This window comes from Microcaecilia unicolor, chromosome 1, assembly GCF_901765095.1.
Source record: "Microcaecilia unicolor chromosome 1, aMicUni1.1, whole genome shotgun sequence".
In the NCBI taxonomy this organism is placed as follows: Eukaryota; Metazoa; Chordata; class Amphibia; order Gymnophiona; family Siphonopidae; genus Microcaecilia; species Microcaecilia unicolor.
The window spans coordinates 179,499,604-179,524,829 of NC_044031.1; the positions used below are offsets into that span (position 1 = coordinate 179,499,604).

General features: G+C 42.0%; 1 protein-coding gene across 1 annotated transcript in view; it reads left to right on the forward strand.

Annotated features, from left to right (window-relative positions):
• The window catches only part of KCNH8 (potassium voltage-gated channel subfamily H member 8), a 588,306-nt gene that overhangs the window by 544,675 nt on the left and 18,405 nt on the right, over positions 1 to 25,226 (forward strand). The window contains exons 14-15 of the mRNA XM_030202709.1: positions 18,637 to 18,740; positions 22,536 to 22,615. Coding sequence (XP_030058569.1) covers positions 18,637 to 18,740; positions 22,536 to 22,615 — 184 coding nt within the window. The remainder of the gene's footprint in view (positions 1 to 18,636; positions 18,741 to 22,535; positions 22,616 to 25,226) is intronic.

Here is a 25,226-nt window from a genome sequence, read left to right on the forward strand (position 1 = left end):
GTACGTGCAGGACGTCAGACTCAGAAACAGCTTCATTCTGTTTCTGAGTCTGACTTCCTGCACGTACAACGTGCAGCGACGTCAGACTCAAAAGAAACTTTCGTCGGCGCCAGCTTCGGTGGAAAAATGAAAGGACCTCGGCTTGGCTGGCGGGGGTTGGGGGTCCCCCGCCAGCTGACGGAATTCTTTAAAGGCAGCCGGCAGGGGCAGGAGGACGCGGACCTCGGCTGGCGGGGGTTGGGGTCCCCCGCCAGCGAAGGTAGGCGAGCAACGGAGGGGGAGGGTTGGCAGCTGTAGGGGGGTCCATGGCGAAATCTGCAGGGGCCCAGGCCCCTGAGGCCCCACGCAGATACGCCCCTGCACAGCACAGTCTCTCCCAGCACCAGCATACAGTTCTCACACAAACAGCTGCAACCGAAAGCACAATGACAAACTGGGAATGGACAAACAGAGAAACAATGAGAGACAGAAGACAAGCAGGTAGGGGATTTGAATGGGAGGTGTGGAGGTTTGGGGACAGTGAGGGTTTTGTGGGGAAAGGGGGCAAGATACAGAGCAAGGGATGGGTGTGGCTGGGGAGCTGGCAGGTGTGGGCAAGAACTTGAGGAGGTGAGACACAGAGGAGGGAATGCAGGGAATGTGAAGGTCGAAAGGTTCAGATGGGGCAAAGAAACAAGGTTACAGACCACTCAGCAACTCTCTACTCTTTTTCATAAACCAACAATTCTACCTACCCACTCTCCAACTCAGCAAAATCAAAAACTGGGTCCAAAGACAAGTTTGGTCATGAGCTAGTCACTTTTAAAGCAGGTCTGATTCACAGCGTTTTTCTTTGCAGCACAAGGAAATCACTTTGCTATCCGTTATGGCAACAAAATGTATATCACGTAGTAGTGCCTAGCTCATGACCCTGAAATACCCACTCTCAAAACATGTATTTTCAGTGAATATAAGACTTAAATGTTTTTTATTTTAGTTTTTATTGTTATTATAAGGTTTAAATATTTAACTGTAAGAAACACATCAATCTGCCTCTTGCGCTACTTTTTGCACGTCCTTTCTTTTGAAAATGAGCCCCAAAGATTTATTAATACAGTGAACAAACAAAAAGAATATAAAGTCATACTTTTTATTGGATTAACGATATATATTTTGTGAAGCTTTCTGGAACTTAAACCCCCCCCCCCCCCCCTTCCTGGAAAGGTACAAAGAAGGGCAAACAAAGTGATTAAGGAGATGGAACGACTCTCATATGTGTAAGGGCTAAAAAGGTTAGGGCTCTTCAGCCTGGAAAAAAAGACAGCTGAGGGGAGATATGATAGACGTCAATAAAATCCTGAATGGAGTGAAACGGGTAAATGTGAGTCAATTATATACTCTATCAAAAAGTACAGAGTAGGGGACACTCCATAAAGTTACATAATAATACATTTGACACAAATAAGAAAAAAATATTTTTTTCACTCAGCGTATGGTTAAGCTCTGGAACTCTTTGCTGGAGCAAGTGGTAAATGCAGTTACTGTATTGTGGTTTTAAAATGTTTTGCAGAAATTACTGTAGGAAAAGTTCATAAATTGCTATTAAAGTAGAACTGAGGAAAGCCACTGCTTATCCCAGAGGCTAAGTAGCATGAAATGTTGCCACTTTTTAGGACCCTGCCAGATACCAGTGACCTGGACCACAACTGTTGAAAACAAGATTCTAGACTAGATGGACCCTTGGTCTGAGCCAGTTTGGCAACTTTTATGTTCTAAAAAGTAGCACATATGAGTTTATCTTGTTGGGCAGACTGGATGGACTGTGCAGGTCTTTTTCTGCCATCATCTACTATGTTACTATGCTCTTATGTTCCTCAGGTCAAGTCAGTATGAGCAAAATATGACAATGCTAGAATATATGTCAGTTACAAAACCATTCAATGATGGTCTGTTTGGGAACAGGTGGAAAGGAAAGGAAAGGAAAGGAAAGGAAAGGAAAAGAGGGAAAGATGAATAGGTAATCATAAGGTGACAGGCAGTAAAATGTTATATTTTGTAATACATTAGAAACCTGCATCTTTGTTAAATCCTTTCTTATTATTTCTGATACAGCTGATCATTCAAACTTCAAAAGTCTTACATTCCTGGACTGATTTTATAGTTTCCTTGTAGTACCCTGTCCATAATGGGGTAAATTCTATAAGTGGCACCTAAAAATCCACATGCTTAGGGAGTCTTTTACAAAATCGGCTAGTGTTTTTGGTACGTGCTAATGATTAGTGCTTGCTAAACACTAGAGGCACCCATAGAAATGTATGGGCATCTCTAGCATTTAGTACAAGCTTATTTTTAGCATGTGCTAAAAACGCTAGCATGCCTTTGTAAAAGGACCCCTTAGTGTGATTCCAAAAAGGGAATGCACCATATATAGAATCAAGCTTAGCATGATCACTGACCTGAGTGGCTAAGTAATTGTGCCAATGTTCGCGCTGAGTGCGATTCTATATATGGTGCACTTCCTTTGTAGAATTGTGCTAAGCATCTAATATAATAATTTGCTGCTCCAACATTCCAATGTGTCTCACTGGGATAATAACCACCTGCTGACATCACTCCTCCGAAGTTCTACTCCAACATTCTAATGTGTGTCACTGGGATTGTAACTACCTGCTGACATCACTCCTCCAACGTTCTCCGTCCCCTTCCCTCCCAGTTCCATGGGACCCTGGAACTGGGAGGGAGGGATGGAGGGACACACACTCTCTCAAACATACACACTCCGAGGAAAACCTTGCTAGCGCCCGTTTCATTTGTGTCAGAAACGGGCCTTTTTTACTAGTAATTCTATATATGGTGTACTACATTTAGCATGAAATTCTTGATCCATGCTGAACCTGAGTGTCGATGTCAGAGTGCAAAACATCATGATGTCATCCATGCAGGGACAGTGTGAAAAATGGCCACCGCGAGGAGGCAGCCAAAGTTTTCTGAGGCAGACAAACTGCTGCTGGCCAGGCTGTTCCTTAGAAAGCCGGCCAGGTATTCTATCATACATGGCCACAGAAAAAGAATCTATAACTCCTATAGGAGAGCTTGGCTGAGGTTGACTGAGAGGTACAACAATGAAGCCTTCTACCCCAGGAAGGTAAGTGCAAGCAAGCTGACTAAGTTTCATGAAAGCATCAGTCAGCTGTGACCCCTGAACAAGAACGTACTCTTTTGCATGCCACTTCTCTATGCTAGGAAATGGAGGATGAAGTGAACATCTTCAAGTAATAGACCCCAATGGTGGTGATAGGTCAACTGTTCTAACTACTAGGCAACATCATATCCTTCATAATCCTCTGTCTTGGTCATCTGTACTGAATCTATTGGTGGACTGCCTGGTCATGTATGAGTGTGAAATATCTATTGCCATATATGTCCTTACCTAGGAATGGGATCACTGAAACCAGCCCAACAGTCTTTTTCCCCCATGATGTCACTCCCTTATGTAAAGCCCCACTGCAAATAGCAATGTAGCATTCTGAAACATTTGTCATATACCTGCCACTCAACCTCCTTCTCCCTCTCACCCTTTATCTCCATACAAGCCGAAGAGCTTAGAAAGTGAGGACACTGTCTGCAGCAGAGGAAGGCAGACTGCCTTCAGGGGGTGAGACACCAAATGCAGGCAGAGCTAGGTGAATAATATTGCAGTGCCACATGCACACAGTATTGGCTCTCTCTGCACTTTGTGGTTATAATGATCCAGAGTGCAACTGAGGAACAGCATGACTGTAACCTATGTCCATGTTCCCCACCTTTATAGGTCATCAACCAACTGTATCAACCCCCTCCCCCAAGATCAGCTGCCACAGGGCTGGCTCAAGCAGATCCTGGGGAGAGGAAGGAAGAAGAAGAGGAGGAGAAGGAAAAGGCGGAAGAAGAAGAAGAGGGATAGGAGGAGGAGAATGAGGCCCCCCCCAGCTCATCCCCCCTCCTGCCCACCCTATCCTCCCTGTATCACCTCAGGAGCAGCAGGACCTCACTCAGGAGGGTGATATCTCTGGGGGAGAGGACAATGGGGTATGAATGTCTCTCCATCTTCCCCAAAACTGAAAGCTGAGGCTCATTCTGTTCCAGTGGCAGGTGCTGGCAAAGGTGGAGCCCCCATCTCTGCCTTCATCTGCCACTGGAACAGAGGCTGTCATGGAGCAGATGGGGTACATGCAGGAGCAGTGATTAAGGGCCCTGGAAGTAGGACAGGCCAGGCTGAAGGATGCTCTAGAGCAGGCGGTGGTCACACAAGCCTGCATTCTCTTTGCTCTAGAGAATGCTGCCATCCCCAAAACCTCCCAGGACCCTTAGAGGGGCATAATGGAACAGAAACGCCTATCTCCATGGGCATTTATCTCCGAGAACGGGTCCGTGAAGGGGCGGGGCGGATCGTATTTTTTAAAAGAAAAAGACGCCCATGTTTTATTCGTCAAGGTGTGAGCTGGGCGTTTTTGCTTTTCAGCGATAATGGAATATGAAATCGCCCAGCTCAAAAACGAATAAATCCAAGGCATTTGTTCGTGGGAGGGGCCAGGATTCATAGTGCACTGGTCCCCCTCACATGCCAGGACACCAACCGGGCACCCTAGGGGGCACTTTTACAAAAACCAAATAAAAGGTAAAAGAGCTCCCAGGTGCATAGCACCCTTCCCTTGGGTGTTGAGCCCCCCCAAATCCCCCTCAAAACCCACTGCCCACAAGTCTACATCATTACTATAGCCCTAAGAGGTGAAGGGGGGCACCTACATGTGGGTACAGTGGGTTTGGGGGGGTTGGACGACTAGTAGCATTAAGCAGCACAATTGTAACAGGTAGGGGGGGGATGGGCCTGGGTCCACCTGCCTGACGTCCACTGCACCCCCTAACAACTGCTCCAGGGACCTGCATACTGCTGCTTGGGAGGAGGGTATGACATTTGAGGGTGAAAGTAAAAAGTTGTGAAACATCATTTGTTGTGGTGGGAGGGGGTTAGTGACCACTGGGGGAGTCAGGGGAGGTCATCCCCGACTCCCTCTGGGGGTCATCTGGTCATTTAGGGCACTTTTGGGGGCCTTATTCGTCAAAAAACAGGGTCCAGGAAAAGTGTCCTAAATTCTAGCTCAAAACTGTTCCATTATCGGCGAAGGGCGCCCATCTCTGTTCGCCCGATAACCACGCCCCAGTTCCGCCTTCGACACGCCTTCGATACGCCCCCGTCAACTTTGTCCGCATCCGCGACGGAGTGCAGTTGAAAGCGTCCAAAGTTCGGCTTTCGATTATACCGCTTTATTTGTTTTTGTGAGAAGAACGCCCATCTCCCGATTTAGGTCGGAACTTGGGCGTTTAGTCATCCCCAAACTGCTGTTGGAGTCACCTCCCTCCCTCCCTCCCCTTCACCCTCAGTGAGCCTTTTTTATTTGTATTATATACCTGCAAATTTGTTTTGGTTAACTGGAAAGAAAATGAGCTAAAGACAAATCAAATGAAAACAAATTAACTTGGAAAATTGCCATCAAAACATATAAAAATAAGATCAAAATTGCAAAAGCTCAATACTATAACAAAATAATCGGTGATAATTTCCTTAATACCTGTAAACAAAAAATAGTTAAAATCAGAAATGGAGTCCTCAAATTAAAAGTCAACCATCAAGATATGTATGAAAAGCAGTCAGACACACATACAGGAATAGCCACCAATAGAATCTGGTCTTCCTTCCAACTACCAACCCACGAAACAGTAAAACATTACCTCCTAAAATATTCAAACTCACAATGCATACTAGATCCTTGTCCTAGTTACCTTATGAAGGAAGCTCCTAATATATTCATCAATCTGCTTCAGCAGATTGATATCTCCTTCCTACTATTCCACTGTAACAAACTAGAGACCAGTATCTTCCACTCCTTTGATGATAAAGGTTATGGAAGAAATAGTAGCAGCACAAACTATGGACTACCTTTCACATTTCTCCCCACTACACAAATCGTAATCAGGTTTCAGTCCATGCTATAGCACGAGACTGTCCTTACTATCCTAGTATCAAATCTCAGAAAAGAAATTAGCATAGGTTGTAAGATCTTAATAATGCAGTGCGATATGTCTGGCAAATTTGATGTAGTAGATCATAATATCTTACTAAACATACTAGACAACTTTGGTACATGTGGCACAGTCCACAAATGGTTTCTAGGATTCCTGAAATCAAGATCTTACAAAGTGAAAATGAAAGGAACCCTGTCTTCTCCTTGGTCACTGGACTGTGGCATCCCTCAGGGTTCTCCATTATCGTCCATTCTGTTTAATGTAATGATGTCACCACTAGGCAACAGACTAGAAACAGCAGGATTCAAAACATTCATATATGCCGACAATGTTACCATATACATAACCTTCAAAAAGAGCATTAAAGACATCTTACAAAAGGCAAAACTTGGCATAAATTTGATGGAAACCTGGTCCTCAGAATCCAAACTAAAGCTAAATAAAGAAAAAACTAAATTCATGGTCATTACCAACCTATTTGACCAAAATGACTACAACAGTTTCACAATTCACAACACTTCATTCCCCATTGACAATAATCTGAAAATTCTAGGTATAATTATAGACAAACATTTACATTTGATACTCAAGTTTCCTCAGTTATCACGAAATCTTTCAGGTCTCTTTGAAAACTAAAAAGAATCAGACCCAATTTCTCATCAGAAACATTCAGACTATTGGTACAATCATTAACATTATCCTAATTCGATTATTGTAATGCCATATATGCTGACTGTAAGGAGTATCTGTTGAAGAAAGTCCAAACAGCTCAAAACACTACAGCCAGGTTCATATTGTGATAAAGTCACCTCCAGGATAGTTGGGTTAAGGCAGTTTCAGTCTGAAATACAAGTCCCAGAAGGCATTGCAGGCAAGGAGCCAGAGAGGGAGATGAAGAACCCGGACTGGACTCCTAGCTGCAATCAGGGAAGACATGGGTGTAAGCTGGCAGGTTGTGTAGAGTGGCTGCCACTCGGCGGAAAGAGAGTTAGGAAACCCTGTGTGCAGGAGCTCATCATTGGTCTCATTAGTCTAATGCTTAACTCAGCTGGATTGGGTGTGAGGAAGCTAATGGAAGGAGAATGACTGGTGGTGGTAGCTGAAGCCAGGGATTAATTAGGCAGGTGGGAAGGAGTCCCAGCAGTGCGGTTCAGTTCAGGAGAGAGAAGCAGAAGGAGAGAAGCAGTTGCAGGCTGAAAACCCTTGGGCAGGGAGGTCCCTAAAGTACTGAAGCAGGCTGAAATTCCTTGGGTGAGAGGAAGCCCCAAAAGTATTGAATTCACTGTGAAGCTGATGCAGGGGAAAACCCTTGGGTAGAAGGAGTCCCTAAAATATTGAACTCTCCTGAAGGTAAAGAGGATAGAAGGTAGAAAATGCTGCTTGGTGACTGAACTGTGATGATGAACTGAAAGAACTGTATGTCTTGGGAATTGAATTACTGTTTATTGTGCACTGGATAAAGAGCCCAGACTTGAGGCCTGTAAGCCTGTATTGAATCCTGATATGTGCTATGCTGCTGTTGGAACTGTGTACTAGAAACCTGCATGGAATAAAAGTCCTTAAGATTGAAGTTACTGGTGGACATCTGTTTCTTCACTGTACCAGGAGCCTGTGGCTGGAGGAGATTGTTCTATCCTTGGCTGCATAAGAAAGGCACCTGGTTACAATATATAAAATCTCTCGTTTTGAAAGTGCCTCCCCTTTATTAATCAAATTGCACTGGCTTCCCATCAAAGCGAGAATCACTTTCAAATTATGTACCTTTATCTTTCAAATACTAAATGGCACAGCTCCAGACTATATGGTACCATTAATAAACTTACCTCAAAGAAACACTAAATATGAGGCAAGAAACTATCTCAAACTACACCTCCCAAATTGCAAAAAAGAGATCTACAGAATTGCCCACTCTTTATAGATTTCACTTAACTAGGAACCAAATAGTGGAACTCCTTACCACCCAAAATAAGAAATATACAGGACTATACTAGATTCCGCAAAATCCTCAAATTGTTCCTTTTCAAACAAACCCTCATAAAGAACGACCATATCTCAAACAATTAATTATTGCCTGAATTAGTTATTACTCTATTTACCATTAACTTTCTCTTTACTTGATGTACAATTTCTCATTCATAATAGATTTTCTAAATGTTAAGCATCCATAGCTATCCCAGTATGTTTATGATATTGTGTTGTAAAATTGGATTCTTACAACAAATTACTTTCTTATGCATTATTCTTTGTTATATATCCTGTACTGTTTATTGTAAGCCACATTGACCAACAGCTCTGCACCTAAACCCATGGAGCCCAAGCCCTAGAGCATCACTCCTGATAATTGGTCTAAGAGCTATCTACCAACCTCCATTCCAGCAATAGTATGAATATATTCATATCACTACTAGTAATATACTCCCTATCACTGTTCCAGCTATCATTTGCCATCCCACTTGCAGATAAAAATATAATACCCATCATACTAAACCACCAAAGACTAATCAAACACTCCACCTTTCACCAAACTGACAACCACCATACTAAAGGAAGAACACCCACACATTGGCTATACCAACAAAGCGGAATGAAAGGTCAAAACACACACACAATGACCAGGGAACGACAACTCACCAAAATCCACACCTCTCCAAATATAGAAGCTCCACTCCACAACATTCAAGTGGGCTACATTAACGCCAGATCTGTAGTAAACAAAACAACAACAATAACAGATTGGATCACATCAGATAACCTTGACCTACTGTTCATCAATGAAACCTGGATCCACGATCAAAAAGATCCCATAATCCTTGACCTCTGCCCTCCAGGATATAAGATCACTCATTGGACCAGAAAGGAAAAGAGAGGCGGTGGCCTAGCACTAATTTATCGCTCCCGTGTCACCACCGGAACTACCACTGAGTCCATAACAACCCAATTAGAAATTATCTCATTCAGAATTCACAACAAATCCCTAGTTGATCACCTAAACTGTGTCTTATTTTATAGACCTCCAGGCAACTGGAACGATTGTCAGCTCAACCTTATGGACTTTATCTCAAACAGTTGTGTATCCAACCCTAACACACTAGCAGTAGGTGACATAAACCTCCACCTTGAAGATATTAACTCTACCAACTCACGAGATTGCAAGGATTTCCTCCACTCATGGGATCTCAAATTTCCTCAAATGCAAGCTACTCACATTAAAGGGCACACACTGGACCTCTTCTCCTACAAATTTTCCACAAACCACAACATATTAGTAACAGATATTAAATGGTCAGAAATACCATGGTCCGATCACTACAAACTAAACCTATCTCTAACTTGGAGGAAAAAGGGATTATACCATACACCTGAACACACAATTTACAGCACAAGAGGCCAAATTGACCCAACAGAATTTTGGCAACAGATATACGACAATGAATGGTACGCTCGAAGGGATTCCACACATTACCTTTCTGACTGGGATGAAAGATGCAAGAACGTACTAGACAAAATAGCACCTCTAAGAACACGAATATCACGAACACAGAACGTGACCCCATGCTTCAATGACAAACTAAAAAGACTCAAAACACAAACCAGGAAACTTGAACGAGCATGGAAAAAGTTAAAAGATGAGCACACACTCAATGCATGGAAACAAACACAAAGAAAATACAAATATGCAATAAGACAAACCAAAAGATCTTACTACAAAACTAAAATAGGACCAGACTACAAAGACCTGAAGAAACTATATCAAATCGTAAACAAGCTCCTAGATACCACTCCTATCACTACAACCAACACTGACATCCCATCTGCAGATGATCTTGCCAACCATTTCAAGGAAAAAATAATAAAACTACGCAATATACTTCCTCAACACAATACCGACCTCAACCACTTCTTTAATCTACTGGACTCAAACTATGAAGAATACCCCGCAGACTGCATCTGGTCAAAATTTGTTCCTCTCTCCGTTGAATCAGTTACCCAAGCGATTCATAGATTATCCAGTACCCACTATAAATTAGACACCTGCCCCAGTTACTTACTTAAAACTGCACCCAACCGCTTCATTGAAGATCTTACATCTTACCTAAACTACATGCTTCAGCGAGGTCTCTTCCCCAAGGAATATGGCAACATCCTACTCACCCCGCTACCGAAAGACACAAAGAAAGAATCGAACGACCTTACCAATTACCACCAAGTCACATCCATTCCATTAGTAGTCAAATTGATGGAGAGTATGGTGACAAAACAGCTTATGGAATACACGGACAAGTTCTCATTATTAAATGAATCATAATTAATTATTCTAATTAGAACAAGAAGAGAGAAGTTATCATTAGAGTTTTATCATTTATCGTTTATTTATTTACTATACCGTCACTTATTGCATAGCAAATCAGAACGGTTTACATTTCAAAAGTATACAATTAACATACAGTAAAACCAACAACTATAAAACTAAGAAATCCATTTTATGATAGGACATCATGCTATTGTCTCAAATAATTTATATCTTCTATATAGTAGAGACAATTTTCTTACCTGAGTGGTTACGTGGAGGGGCATAATCGAACGTCGCCGGCCAAATAGATCGCCGGCGATCTATGTTGGCGGCGGCGCTACAGCTGGCCGGAACCATATTATCAAAAAAGATGGCCGGACATCTTTTTTTTTCAATAATACGGTTTAGCCTGGCCAAATGCCTTTGGAGTTTGCTGGGTTTGAGATGGCCGGGTTTGTTTTTCAGCGATAATGGAAAAAAATGTCGGCCATCTCCAACCTGGCAAAATCCAAGGCATTTGGTCGTGGGAGGAGCCAGCATTTGTAGCGCACTGGTCCCCCTGACATGACAGGACACCAGCTGGGCACCCTAGGGGTCAGTGCGGTGGACTTCAGAAAAACCTCCCACATGCATAGCTCCCTTACTTTGGGTGCTGAGCCCCCCCCTAAAAAAAACCCCACTACCCACAAATGTACAACACTACTGTAGCTCTTAGGGGTGAAGGGGGCAACTACATGTGGGTACAGTGGGTTTTGGAGGGCTTCCATTACCAGCACAAGTGTTACAGGTAGGGGGGATGGGCCTGGGTCCGCCTGCCTTAAGTGCACTGCGGTACCCACTAAAAGTGCTCCAGGGACCTGCATACACGCAGGCCTCTAGGACTTGTTGCTGCTGTATAATCTTGGCACACCAGTTGACACCTGAAGACTAATGTCTCCGAAAACGTCCTTTATTGGAATAAGCATGTTTACTCAGAGTTAACTGCAGATCAGAGGTTGTGCCCCACTGGCAAAGAGTCTCCCTGGTACTGAGATTAGCAGTAGGTCAGAGCTGGCAGAATGGTGTACAATGCCCTCTTTCAGCAACATTCAAGGTAATAACATTCTCTAACGTGGGTAACACATGAAAGGGATCTAAAACTGGCTTACAAAAATGGCCACTACCTCATGGACTACCAGAAACAAAACAGGGCACACTCTGACCCAGTTAGCAGGGGGGAAAAGCACCATGGGAGTAGAGCCCAGTACCCTACACCCACCACAATGCATTGCTGATGTGACTCTGCAGGGTACCTAACAGAAAAGGTGTCACTCTCACCCGAGAGCCACATCGCAATCAGGGAAAGGCTTTCGGAGGATACAACACATTCTGCTGTCATGGAGGTGGGTACGGCATTTGAGGCTGGCATACAGGCTGGCAAAAAAGGTTTTTAATTTTATTTTTTTAGTTTGGGAGGGGGTTGGTGACCACTGGGGGAGTATGGGGAGGTCATCCCCCATTCCCTCCAGTGGTCATCTGGTCACTTGGGGCACCTTTTTGAGGCTTGGTCGTGAAAATAAAAGGACCAAGTAAACCCGGTGATATACTGCTTATCGCCGTTTTTTTTTTCCATTATTGCCGAAAGCCGGCCATCTGGTAGCCACGCCCATGCCCTGCCTTCGCTTCGCTGCCGACACGCCCCTTTGAACTTTGGCCAGCAACGCGACAGGAAAGCGGCGATGTTGCCAAAAAAGCGGCTTTCGATTATACCGATTTGGCCGCTTTTCCGAGATCGCCGGCCTTCTCCTGATTTATGTCAGAAAATGGCCGGCGATCACTTTCAAAAATGAGCTGGCTAGTCAAATAATATTATATTTCAAAAGTTTTTCAAAAAAATAGGCTTTGAGGGCCTTACAAAAGGCCTTCAAAACCCTAATAAATTTTGGGAGGGAATTTCATAGTGATGGAGACAAAAAGAAATTGCATTTAACTACTTTCTGAGAAGCAAACACTTAATAAATTAAATATTACACCAATCTTAAGGCTATTTATATTCATCTAATATCCCTAGTACCTTAAGAAGCTTTAAATAAACAACTCTATAATACTAAGATGCAGACAGTAGTCCAGCAGCAAGAGGCGTGCTATCCAGTCTTTTGCATTGAGTGTCGCATGTATGATTATCTCCCAGTTGATGAGAAGTCATAATATGTGTGTGCTTGATGCAAAGAGCTCTTAGCTCTCAGAGAACAAGTCTGTTCTCTTGAGGCTTGAGTAGCAGACTTGGAGAAGCTGAGGGAGACAGAGAGGTACATAGAGGAGGCCTACAGAGACGTTATAGAGAAGTCCCACCTCCAATCTGGCAGCCCCTCTGCTACCTTGGAAGAGGGAGGTCTTCTAAAAGGAAAACATCATCCTGGTGCAGCAGGAAGTAATCTTGTAGAGAGTACAACCACATCAGAGGATGCAATATCCTCTTTCATCAAGGATGTGTCTCCAAGAGCTACTACCCAGGAGGGAAGGGTTAGAACTGCTGTTGCAGTTGGTGATTCGATTATGAGGCATATAGATAGCTGGGTGGCTGGTGGACATGAGGATCACCTGGTCACTTGTCTGCCTGATGCAAAGGTGGCAGACCGCACACATCACCTAGATAGGATTTTATATAGTGCTGGGGAGGAGCCAGCTGTCTTGGTACATGTGTGTATCAATGACATAGGAAAATATGGGAGAGAGGTTCTGGAAGCCAAATTTAGGCTCTTAGATAGAATGCTAAAATCCAGAACCTCTAGGGCAGCATTTTCCTAAGTGCTACCCGTTCCATGCACAGGGCCCAAGAGACAGGCACAACTCCAGAGTCTCACTGTATGGATGAGGCAATGGTGCAGGGAGGAGGGTTTTATATTTGTAATTCCTCTGCCCAATCCCAGATGTTGTTGATAACAGGAGAAAGAATCTACGTGATGGGAAAGAGATAGTAATGATCTTGTAGTAGTAATAAACAATATTAAGTGCATTTGTATAATATACACTGCATTCCACAAAACAAAAGGAGCAAGTTCCCACAAACCATCTTTCTCTTTTGATCTAGGCACAGGAAAACATTTTAAATGCTGCCAGGTTTCAACCGAATTCATGCTTAATGTAGGATGTAAATGTCATAAGTAAAATACATAAATAGAAACTCTGAATGTTGAGCACCTGATTCGCATAACATGATGTCTATTTAGTGGCCCTTTATCAGGAGAAAAAAAATCTGCGCAAGTATAACACATGCTAGGGTATCCCTGTAACCAGTCCCTCCAAATGACACACTCATTACAATTTATAGCAAATTACTATCTATCTTTGAAAAGTTATCCCATTATTATACTTCCTCTGTGTGTACATCCATATGCTGCACAAGCCAGCATGTTTGAAAATATAAGTGGGATCAAATAAAAATGGTACCAACAATAAAGAACGAGAATGTGGAAGAAGTAGCTCACAGGTTTGGTTGCTTTGTTTTGAGGCACCCTGCTTCCTGTCCTTGCAGTCAGGCATCTGAGCTCTTCCTCCTTTCCATCGGCCAGCTATCTCTCCTGTTTCTAGCTGTGATCCGCAGTGCAGGCAGCTCTGAAGACAGCTGCTTCTTGCTGCCCCGGTCCATCTCACTGCTTTGTCCTACTCACAGGAAGTTGAAAAGGCAGGATAACGCAACAAAGAGACCGAGGCAGTTAGACGCAGCTGTCTTCAGTGTCTTCAGTGCTGCCCACGCCGTGGCTCACTGCTGGAAACAGGGAGGAGAGATAGCCGACTGGACCTGAAGGAAGGGAGGGAGAGCTCAGCTGCCTGATTATGGGGACAGGGAGCAGGGAGCCTAAGGAGGCAAAAAAAATGCCTGACTGGCCACTATTGTTGGGGGCCCTGAGATAGAAATGGGGGGCCTGGGCCCCCGAGGCCTCCTATAGCTACGCTACTAGAACAAGCCACAGGGGAGGAGGAGGACAATGATGCCAAGAAGGGACCTGAGCCCAAAAATTAACAAACTGCTCATGCATGCGGGTGCGAGCCAGTTCCAGCACATCACTGGTCTTAGCTGTTATCTGAGAGAGTATACAACTGTGACAGGCTACATGCAGAGCATCAAGTTTTCAGAAGGTAGCATAATAGGGTAGCATAATAGATAGGATGGGGGTCTGTAAAGCTGAGGATGCCAGCTTCAAGTCCCACTGCTCCTTCCGGTGTCACTGAGACACCCCCCTTCCCCTTGCTCCAGGTGCAATACCAGGCTGTCAAGGCTGTCTTTAAATTTGTTGTTCACTGACCCCAGATATTGCTGAGGGCCAATTCTGTCCCCTATCCTTCTACCTTGACCCACCTGACAGTATGTATGTCTTTTATCCAGGGTTATGAGATATGCAGTGCAGGATATCCATCTTCTGCTTCACTGTGGGCTGTTGTACCATAGAAAGGGTGTGCCATTCCTCACCACTTATAATGATAATGTGCACAAGGAAGGGTTGGGTCAGGAAATGCTTTTCCACTGTCTATAAAATAATAAGTGGAGTGGAATGGGTAGACATGAAGCTTCTGTTTACGCTTTCCAAAAATACTAGGACTAGGGGGCATGCAATGAAGCTACAAAGTAGTAAATTTAAAACGAATCGGAGAAACTTTTTCTTCACTCAATGTGTAATTAAACTCTGGAATTTGTTGCCAGAGAATACGGTAAAGGTGGTTAGCTTAGCAGAGTTTTAAAAAGGTTTGGACGGCTTCCTAAAGGAAAAGTCCATAGACCATTATTAAACTGGACTTGGGGAAAATCCACTATTTCTGGCATAAGCAATATAAAATGTTTTGTACTTTTTTGGGATCTTGCCAGGTATTTGTGATCTGGATTGGAAACAGGATGCTGAGCTTGATGGACCTCTGGTCTGTACCAGTATGGCAATACTTATGTACTTATGTACTTATGCCCATGCTACCCGATTAGCGCAGGTACGCCTACTCTCCACCCATGGGCACATCTCCCATGCTGGAAAATAAAAAATATTTTCAAGTGTGGGATTAGTGTGCACTGAGCAGGAAAGTACTGTGGGATGCCTCAGCGTTACTGCCCTTTTAACATGCGGTAGACCCGCTTTAGGACTACCGCACCTTAGTAAAAGGACTCCTTAGATTCTTGGTGAAATACAGGGACAGATATATCAATAAAACAACACATACCGATACAAGGAACTACACATTGCTTTGTATTTCTGGGCATTTTGTATGACTGAGCTGGCAAGTATCTTTCAATTAGACCATAGATGGTAGCACAGAGTTCCTTGTACAACAGTTGAACTTATGCATATACTTCTAAGGTTGGCTTTTTATTTTAGAAGAGTCATCTTAGCTGTCTTGAGATAAGATATCATACTAATAAAAGATAATATTTTGGGTTTGATTTTTTTTTAAGTTACAGTGTTCTAGACACAAGCTCCTGGGTTCTGTATAGGTCACCAAAACATAGGTGCATGAATTTGCACATATTGGGCAGATGTGTTCACAAATCAATTAGTTAACGAGGCATAAACAATCAATAATTGGTTTAATTGGCACCAATTTGGTTTTGCGTGCGCATCTGTCCATGGCACTATTCTATAACATCTGCGTGTAATCTTTTTAGTGTGCTGCTTAAAAGGTGCGTGGCCATAGGAGTATGAGCGGATCGGGGCACATTCCTACAAGTTAGGCGTGATGTTATAGAATACTATGATTTGCGCGCTCAGCTCCTGAAAATTAGGTGCCAGCATTTACACTAGGTTTTAGCAGATGTAAATGCTGGTGCCTAAACTTAGATGCAGGAACTGGCTCTAAGCGCTATTCTATAAAGGGCACTCATCCCAGAGCACCCTTTATAGAATAGTGCTTAGCACCAATTTTTTTCCAGCTCCAATTTGTCAGTGCCATTTATAGAATTTCTCCTGTTTCGAGTGTTATATATGACAACCATGATTTCCTATTTTCTGCTATACGTGGAGGGGCATTTTCAATATGACGTCTAAGTCTAACTTTAGACATTTTGCGAAAAACATCCAAAATCTGAATAGGAAAGAAGTTCATTTCAAAAAAGAAAAATGTCAAAAATACTGTTTCTAATGAAGTTTTGTGCTTTAGACGTTTTGTTTTATGGTCCATTTAAAAAAAAAAAAAAACGTCTAAGTGAAAAACATAGAAAATCAAGCCATTGGGATGTAGGAGGGGCCAGCTTTTTCTGTAGACTGGTCTCCCAGACATCCCAGGAGATAAATGGGGCACCCTAGGGGGCACTGCAGTGGACTTCAAAAGCATGATCCCAGGTACACATCTCACCATTGCTCCCTTATCTTGTCTGCTGAGCCTCCCAAAACCTACCCCAAATCCACTGACCATAACTGTACACCACTACTATAGCCCTTATGGGTGGAAGGGGTAAGTGATACTTGGGGGGTATTGGGAGGTCACCTCTGATTCCCTCCAGTGGTCATCTGGTCATTTAGGGCACCCTTTTGTGCCTTATTCATTATAAAAACAGGTCCAGCTCAAAACGTCTTAGTTTTAGTCCTGGACAATTTTATTTTGTTCCATTAGGGCTGAAAAACATCCAAGTGTTAGGAATGCCCAGATCCCACCCTTAACATGCCCCTGACATGTTCCCTTGTTATTTGAACACACTTCTGACAGACTTCATAGAAAACCGTCTAAACATTTGTGAGAAAAATGTCCAGCAGCAGATTTATGCCACTTTTTGGACGAATTTCTCTTTTAAAAATGAGCTCCTTAATAACATGTTCCACATTAGTGGACATGAAGGGGGTAATTTTATAGGTACTCAGAAAACACAGCACTTAATTTTATGCAATGTAGAGTTAATTTTGTAAACTTATTGACAATTGTATGTGACCTTATTTATAAAATTCTGATCAGCATAAAAGCATTAGCATTCACTTGATGGGGCACATTTGCCAGGGGTGGAATCTGGGTGAAGCACAGGTGGAATTCACCAGTGTATGCATAGATTATAATATAAAGTAATTTATATGTATACTTAAATCATCAAGGTATGGACATTTACACCAGCTCTTGAGCAGATATAAATGTCCATGCCTGCAATATAAGTGAAATTTCTGTCACATACATTTTTATAAAGACACATATTTGTATCTTTATAAAATAGTGCCTATGTAGATGACTACTTGCTCTATTAAATTATACATCTTGAAACATGGTCATGTTGGGTTTTTAATTTGATGCAGCATACCTCCAACCCACCCCCATCCTCCCACCCTGTCAGACTGTCATAGTAATGCTTGAATGTTTTCACTTATATACACTGTCAGCTAGCACATTTGCTTATTTCCGATCTGACGAAGAAGGGCAACCTTCGAAAGCTAATCAAGAAATGTATTAAGTTATGTCCAATAAAAAAGGTATCATCTTATTTTCTTTTCCATGTTTTATTTTGTTTGATTTCTACTGATAACCTTAAGAGTGGACTAACACGGCTACCACACTCCTCTACTGGTTTTATCCATAATTTTATGTAATAGATTATATTTTAATTATTGAATTTGGAATGTGTATTACTATTTTATATTCTAATTCACTTATTTCTGTGTTTTTTGTTCCTACTCCTTATTCTTCTGTGTGACCCTGCAGGAATGATGCCTCTTATTCTTTTTCTTCATACTATAAATATAAATAAACATATCCTACTGCTGTTCATAGAAAATGAAAGTAGCTATAGTTGGTATTAAGTAAGGTCAGACACAATCATTTTAATATCAGAGTGGATTGCAGGGCTTCAGATGCAGTCCACAAATGGTCCAGCTGAACTAGATTGTGAGAAATACAATTTGCAGATGCATTGTTAAACTGAAAATACTGCAGGAAATATCAAATCATGAGTAAGAGAGAGAAAGTCATGCTTTTAAAATATATTTTGCTGTGTATATATATCTTTATTTTTTAGTCATTCATCTTGATGATATCTCTAATCATTATAAAATAGAGTTATATAAAGATAATGCTACATCCATCACATAATTGCTCTGATTTTTACGGTAAATATATACACATATTGAAATACTATACCTTTATCTTTTCTCTTGTCCCTACTGCTTTTCACCCTCAAAATCATTTTGAGGCTGGAATGCAATTCATGATTCAATAACCAGCTGCACTCCAAGTTTTGAGACCGGATCACAAAAGCTAGATCAACACTTCGATCATATCAAGAAAAATAGGTAATAATTAAGCTTGAAATCCTGACTGATTTGCTCATTTGCTGTGACCCTTTTTTGTCTGTTTGTTTCCTACAGAGTTGTTGACGGAATTGAAGATGGAAAAAATGAGGAAAGCCAGACTTTTGATTTCAACTCTGAACAAATCAAGCAGGGATCCTGGCCATCTCAGAGTATAGGAGGTTAGCATATGTTAGATCTTTATTTATGCCACTATTCCATGTTTGTTTTTTTAGGCTGTTGTACCCTACCGTGGGGAATTCTATGTCAAAAAGGCAGGTAATAAATCTTATCAAATAAGTTTCAGGCTCAACACATCCATCTGTAAGCACTATTTTTGAAAAAAAAAAGTCCCAGAAAAAAAATTAGAAAAAACATACTACTATTAACTACTTATCATTTCTATAGCGCTACAAGGCATACGCAACGCTATATACCATACACAAAAAGACAGTCCCTGCTCAAAGAGCTTACAATCTAGATAGAAAACAAACCATAGGGAGGTCTGCCTGTCAGCAATGAACTGCCCACACAGACATTCCAGCAGAGGGGCAGCCTAGTGGTCAGTGCAGTGGACTTCATGTAAAGGGACCCAGGTACAAATCCCTCCTAAACCCCTTCATATTGTACAGTGGGCCCTCCAGAAACAGAGAAAACCTACTGTATCTAAAGTTCCACCATTATTATATCCCTCATGTTTGCAGATCACTTATACAGGAGGTATTTCTGTGTTCCAGGAGGACTCACATATTTGTACTGAAATGAAAGAATAAAGTGGGAAGTGAACCTGGATCCACTTGTTCACTGTCCACTGCAATGACCACTAGGCTACTCCATCCACTTACTTGCTGCTTTCTTAGGAATGGCCATAATATCTGGAGCTATAATAGAGGTTGTTATCTACTGTCACTGTCATATCTTTGGGGGGTAGGAGAGGGTCAGTGACCGCTGGAGGATAAGGGGGCGTCATGCCTTAATCCCTTCAGTGGTCAGCTGGTCAGTTAGGGCACGTTTTTCTGACTTATTCGTGACTGAAACAAGTCTAGATAAAAACGTACTGCTTTTCTGTCTTGAACATCTTTTTCTGTTCCATTATCACAGAAAAACATCCAAATTTAAAGCCCACCGAAGTCCCACCCAAAATATACCTCCAACACACACCCTTGTAATTTACACAAACTGTGGAATAAAACATCCCAATTCTGAGTTTCAAAAATTGCGACTTAGATGTTTTGGCAAGGAAAATGTCCATCTGCCACTTTGTGCCACTTTTGAGACCTTTTTCTTTTTTGGAAATGAGTGTCATAGTAAATAAAGACCTACAGGGTCCATCCAGTCTCCCCAACAAGGGGGTCAGAGCTGCACCCAACACTCCATGCAGGTTACACTTCTTCCTGATTAAATACCAGCATCAAGAATAGGGCAGTCAGCAATTCGCCAGCATGTCAACCACATGTAGGTAGCTTAATGCCATACAGTCTTGGAACACAGTACTAAGTGGTTTTATTATCATGGCTGCAGCATAGTCACATTCATTATCAATACATTATTAAACCAATAATCCAACAATATTGCCAAAACATAACCAGTTTATCATTCCAATCTTAGAAACATAAGGGTCATTTTACTAAGCTGTGGTAAAACGTGGCCTGTGGTAGTGTGGGCATGTGTTTTGGGCATGCACTGGGCCATTTTTTATCACATCTGGGAAAAAGGGCTTTTTTAATGGGGTGGGAAATGGGTGTGTTCAGAAATTAAAACTAGCACGTGCCTATTTACCAGCCTGTGCCCTTACCACCATCCATTGACCTAGCAGTAAGGGCTCACACGCTACCCACGTGGTAAGCATGCAGAGCGTGCCAACTGCTGATTATCACCAGGAATGCCTCTGTGGTAAAAAATAGAAAATTATTTTCTACAACGGGATTCAGCTTGCACCAAACTCAGAATTACCGCTGGGCGCACGTGCTAGCCCAATGGTAGTGCCAATTTGGCGCATACTATCTGCATGTTAGCCCTCCCTTGCCTTGGTAAAAGGACACAATAATTGCTTATCTGATATAACCGATTATGTGCCGGCTTTAAAAAAGTCTATATTATGTACATTTTAAGCTGCACGCACCCAGCACATAAACATCCATTTCTGCTATATTTTGAACAGGCTGTATGATAGCAGAATCTGTTCTAAAATACAAGTGAAAATTGAGACACACTGGCTTATACATCTCAATTCCTTCATCTACAGTCTATCTAAAATGGATCCGCATGTGTCTCACCCAAGGTTCACTGGGTCATTCCATGTCCTGATTCTACCATATTTTTCAGAGAGCTCTACCCTATAAATGCACAGACACTGGGTTGAGACAATTGACAATTTTTCTGTTCAGCACCGGAGGAAATTTTGAAGCTCTTTAATCTGTACATCCACCTCTGCTTCAATTACTAAATCCATGTTTTTTATAGTGCATCGGGCCCTTTGGATCCCTGTGAGAGCAACTAGAATAAATGCATCTCTCAGTGCTAAATTTTGCTCTTTTAAAATGGCCCCTTTTATTTTATTATCCACATCTCACATCCTGTTGGAAGAGTGTTTTTTGGCAAATCTTCCAAGTACTATCTGTTTCTATACCTTGTACTTACGAAATGGTCATCTGCCTCCTCTCAGATACACTTGGATGTTTATCATTTTAGATCTCTTGGTATGTATTGTGCTTAAGGGAATTCTTAGTTGCTGGAAAGTTATGCATAACTCAAGGGTGAGATCATTCATAAATAAGAAAAATCTGTTGAAGAAAAATATGGTACCTTTGCTAAAGTAGAAAGAACATGGCACCTAGTAGAAGTATATGTACAATCCTGATTTGATGTATTATCCACATTCTTGGTTATATGTTCTTGAGGTTGGTTAAAATAATTTTTTAAAACCTTAATCTACAGTAATCTATGTGCATACTTGGAAGCTCTACTTGCAGAAATCATGCATTCAAGATATGATTTTGCCCACCTTTGCACTTATTTTATAAAGACACTAGTAAGAAAGGCCCATTTCTGAAACAAATGAAACGGGCGCTAGCAAGGTTTTCCTGCTCTCACCTCTCATGTCGCTGCGGTCCTCCGGGGTTCTACTGCAGGGGCAGTGATGTGAAAGGAGTAGGGGATGCAGAGTTGACAGGCGATGGCTGCCTGCAATGCCCCGCTTCCTTTTTAACACAGCTGATGTCGGACGGAGGGAGGGGGAGCGGCGGCGATCTGTGGTGGAGGCTTGAGTACTGGGTACGGCGACGTTGGGGGGGGGTGGAGGGTGGTAGCGGTGGCAACCTAGGGGGGTGTAGGGCTGAGCGATGCGATTCGCTGAGTGTCATACCCAAGCCCTCGACGTCATCACATTGTGACACGAGGGCGGGGCAGACACTCATGGGGAAAAATTCTGATCTATGCCACCTCAGAAGTTGCAGCTTCATTAGAACGTTGGGGTTGCGAATTATGTGCGGAAGGACCATGGCTGAGGGCGGGTCTATGAGTGACAGTGAGTGGTGCATGAGTGACAGTGAGTGGTGCTGACAGCCTAGCCTACCAACAGTGCAGGGCTTCATTATTTCCCTGCCACAGAGTGAGCTTCAGAATGTTTGAGGTGAGAATTATTTATATAGATAGAGGTGCTTGTGGCATATCTTTATTAAACAGTGCCTAAATACAGTAGGTGCTAATTGATCACTTAACCTAGCTGCTCTCTTTCAAAATCACTCTGATAAAGCTACCCTGCCATTTTCAAAATTCAGAGTTGAAGAACTAGCTTAGTTGAAAATCTGTATAAAGTTATACAGATGCATTATTCAAAAATATGTTTATTGGCTGGTAGCTAAATATTTTACCATTACACTTTCTGAATATAACATTCTTAGAAAAACCTTGTTTGGATGTATGTGATAAATTTGTATGCTTTATTGTTTACTAATCAATGCAAACATTGATTGCAGAATCTTCTGAATTCAACCCTGCACTCTTAGTTATTACAGCAGAAGAAACCAAACAACAGATTCACAGACTGAACCATGAGGTATGGGGATATACATTCTTTGCATTACTTGTATCTAAATTGCCAAGTTGTAGCATAGCTTTGCATAGCAGTTTTATTCATAATGTGCCTTCTCAATAACATTGTTTAAAGCATACTGCATCATCTTATAATTATATTTTTGACAGTTTATTTGCCTCTAAAGATCTCCAAAATAGTAAGAGATAGAAACACTAAATTTTGAATGGCTATTACAGGTGTCCTAATGTAAATAAAATAGTAATTAGAGCAGCAGACTGAAAACTAGAAAAAACAGGTTTCATTCTTGCTTTGCTCACTGATGCTGCTTATGACTTTTGGGCAAGTCACTTTGGCCTCCATGTCTTCAGGTGCAACTTAGATTGTATGTCCACTTGGGCATAGAAATAACTTGTGTATCTGATTGTAACACTTCGGGCCCCTTTTACTAAAGTGCAGTAAGTTTTGCAATTACTATATTTTTACCTCAAAAAATAATGTACAGTAGGTACAAAATTTGGTTGGTAAATGCAAGAAGCATGCCCCATATCTGCCCTGCATTTACCACACAGCTCAGGCAGTGCTTTACATACTTGGGCCAATAAAGTGGGCCCTTGGTGCTATTGGCTAAGGCATGTAACACAGCTCCCAGTGCTTTCAGAGTCACAGCTGGCTGGAGCAGCACAACCATATTGCAGACCCCTGAGATCACCCAAATCCTCTCCCAGCACCAGCCCGATCCTCCTGCCATTACTCAGACCCGCTCCTGACACCATCCTGACCCTTCTGATATCACCCAACACACTGACATGATCCCTTCCCCCCAAACCACCCCAGCCTCTCAATGATAGGGTCTGCCCCTGGTCAAGTTAGAAACTAGGAAAACCAGGCTTCTCCTTCCCCCAACCTGTCCCTTACACTCTACAACTCCACCCCTGCCAGAAATCTATAATCTCCCCAACCCCAACCCTCCCCTAGGACTTACCCAAGGGTCTGAATTGGTATCAGTGGGGTTCTGGACAGCAGAAATCCTCCTTGCTGCCACCCCAGTTAGCATCGGCATCCCAAATGGCACTAATGGTCTCTAGCGGCAGTCTTGTACTAACACCACTATGGGTCATCCTTCCTTCCATATATGGAAGAATCTAGCTTAGTAAAAGGACCCCTTTGAGTCTGGGTTTCGAAAAGATAAGTAATTAAATCTAAAATCCAACTCCAAAATCTCAATATCAATACCCCATTAACAATCTCAGTGCTATATTTTGAACCAATTTAAATCTTTGTAAACTATTTTTGGACAGCTCCTGGTAAAGCAAATTACAATAGCCCAACTGGAAATTATTACAGGTGTCCTAACTTAAATAACTATTTCTATCTCAACCCCCCCCCCCCCCCCCAAAAAAAAAAAACAGTTAACAGTTCCAACAGCACTTTATCACTTTGGACAGCAAAGACAAATTAGAAATAGGTTGAAAATTCAAATAGCTTCCATTTTCACTTTTCCCCTTTTCTAGGAATAGGAGTAATGATGGCTTCTTTTATGTTTATCAGGAACTTTTCCCATTTATAGTGATAAATTTATTAAAAGGCACTAGTGAGTCATTGCATTGAGGGGCCCTTTTACTAAGCCGCGTAGGCACCTACATGCACCCAACGCACCCAGCTTCTGGCGTGCAGCAAAAACCGGGCGGTAATTGTCATTCTATGAGCGTAGATGATTACCACACAGTTACCGTGTGAGACCTTACTGCTAAGTCAATGGCTGGCGGAAAGGTCTCAGACCCAAAATGGACACACAGCAATTTTCATTTGCCGCACATCCATTTTTAGCAAAAAAAAAGGCATTTTTACAGTTGTGCTGAAAAATTATTCTGTGCATGCCCAAAACACATCTACACTACCGCAGGCCATTTTCAGTGCACCTTAGTAAAAGGACCCCTTAGATAAATAACAAAAATGTATCTGATCCAATATAATTGCAGAAGAATTTATAGAATGAAGATGTTTGCTAACTTCATAGTTAATAACTTCTTGAAATTTATCCGAAGAATTACAGGTTCAACACTTTATTAGCCATTCCTTCCAGTGCAACAGCCCCATTACATCCATCAGACAATTTCACAAGTTCAGAACATTCATTAACAGCTCCTTCCACATCCATACCCCTGTTAGATCTATCTGACACTTCATCAGTTTTGTCACCTACTGTTATAAAGGTCTCTAAATGAGAATAATTTCAGGTTACAGTTTATTACAATTTATTAAAAATTTGCTATACTCCTTTACCTTAAAAGAATTCAGCAGTTTACAATACTAAATTTTTTTAAATGCAAAGGAAAGGACTTCCATTAAATAGATGAGACGGAATGTGAAAACACACAACACGTGGAGGGGCATATTCAATAAGATATCTAAATCTGACTTCAGACATTTTGCAGAAAACATACAAAAAATCCAGTAGCAAACATGGCCATTTTCAAACCTGAAAAACATCTTTTTTTTTTTTTTCCAAAAATGATCCTTTGCTAAATGTTGTTGTGCTCAGTGCAACTATCTTTTTTGACCATTTTCGAAAAAAAAAAAAAGTCCAAATGAAAAGCGCACAAAATCAAGCCATTGGGATGTAGAAGGAGCC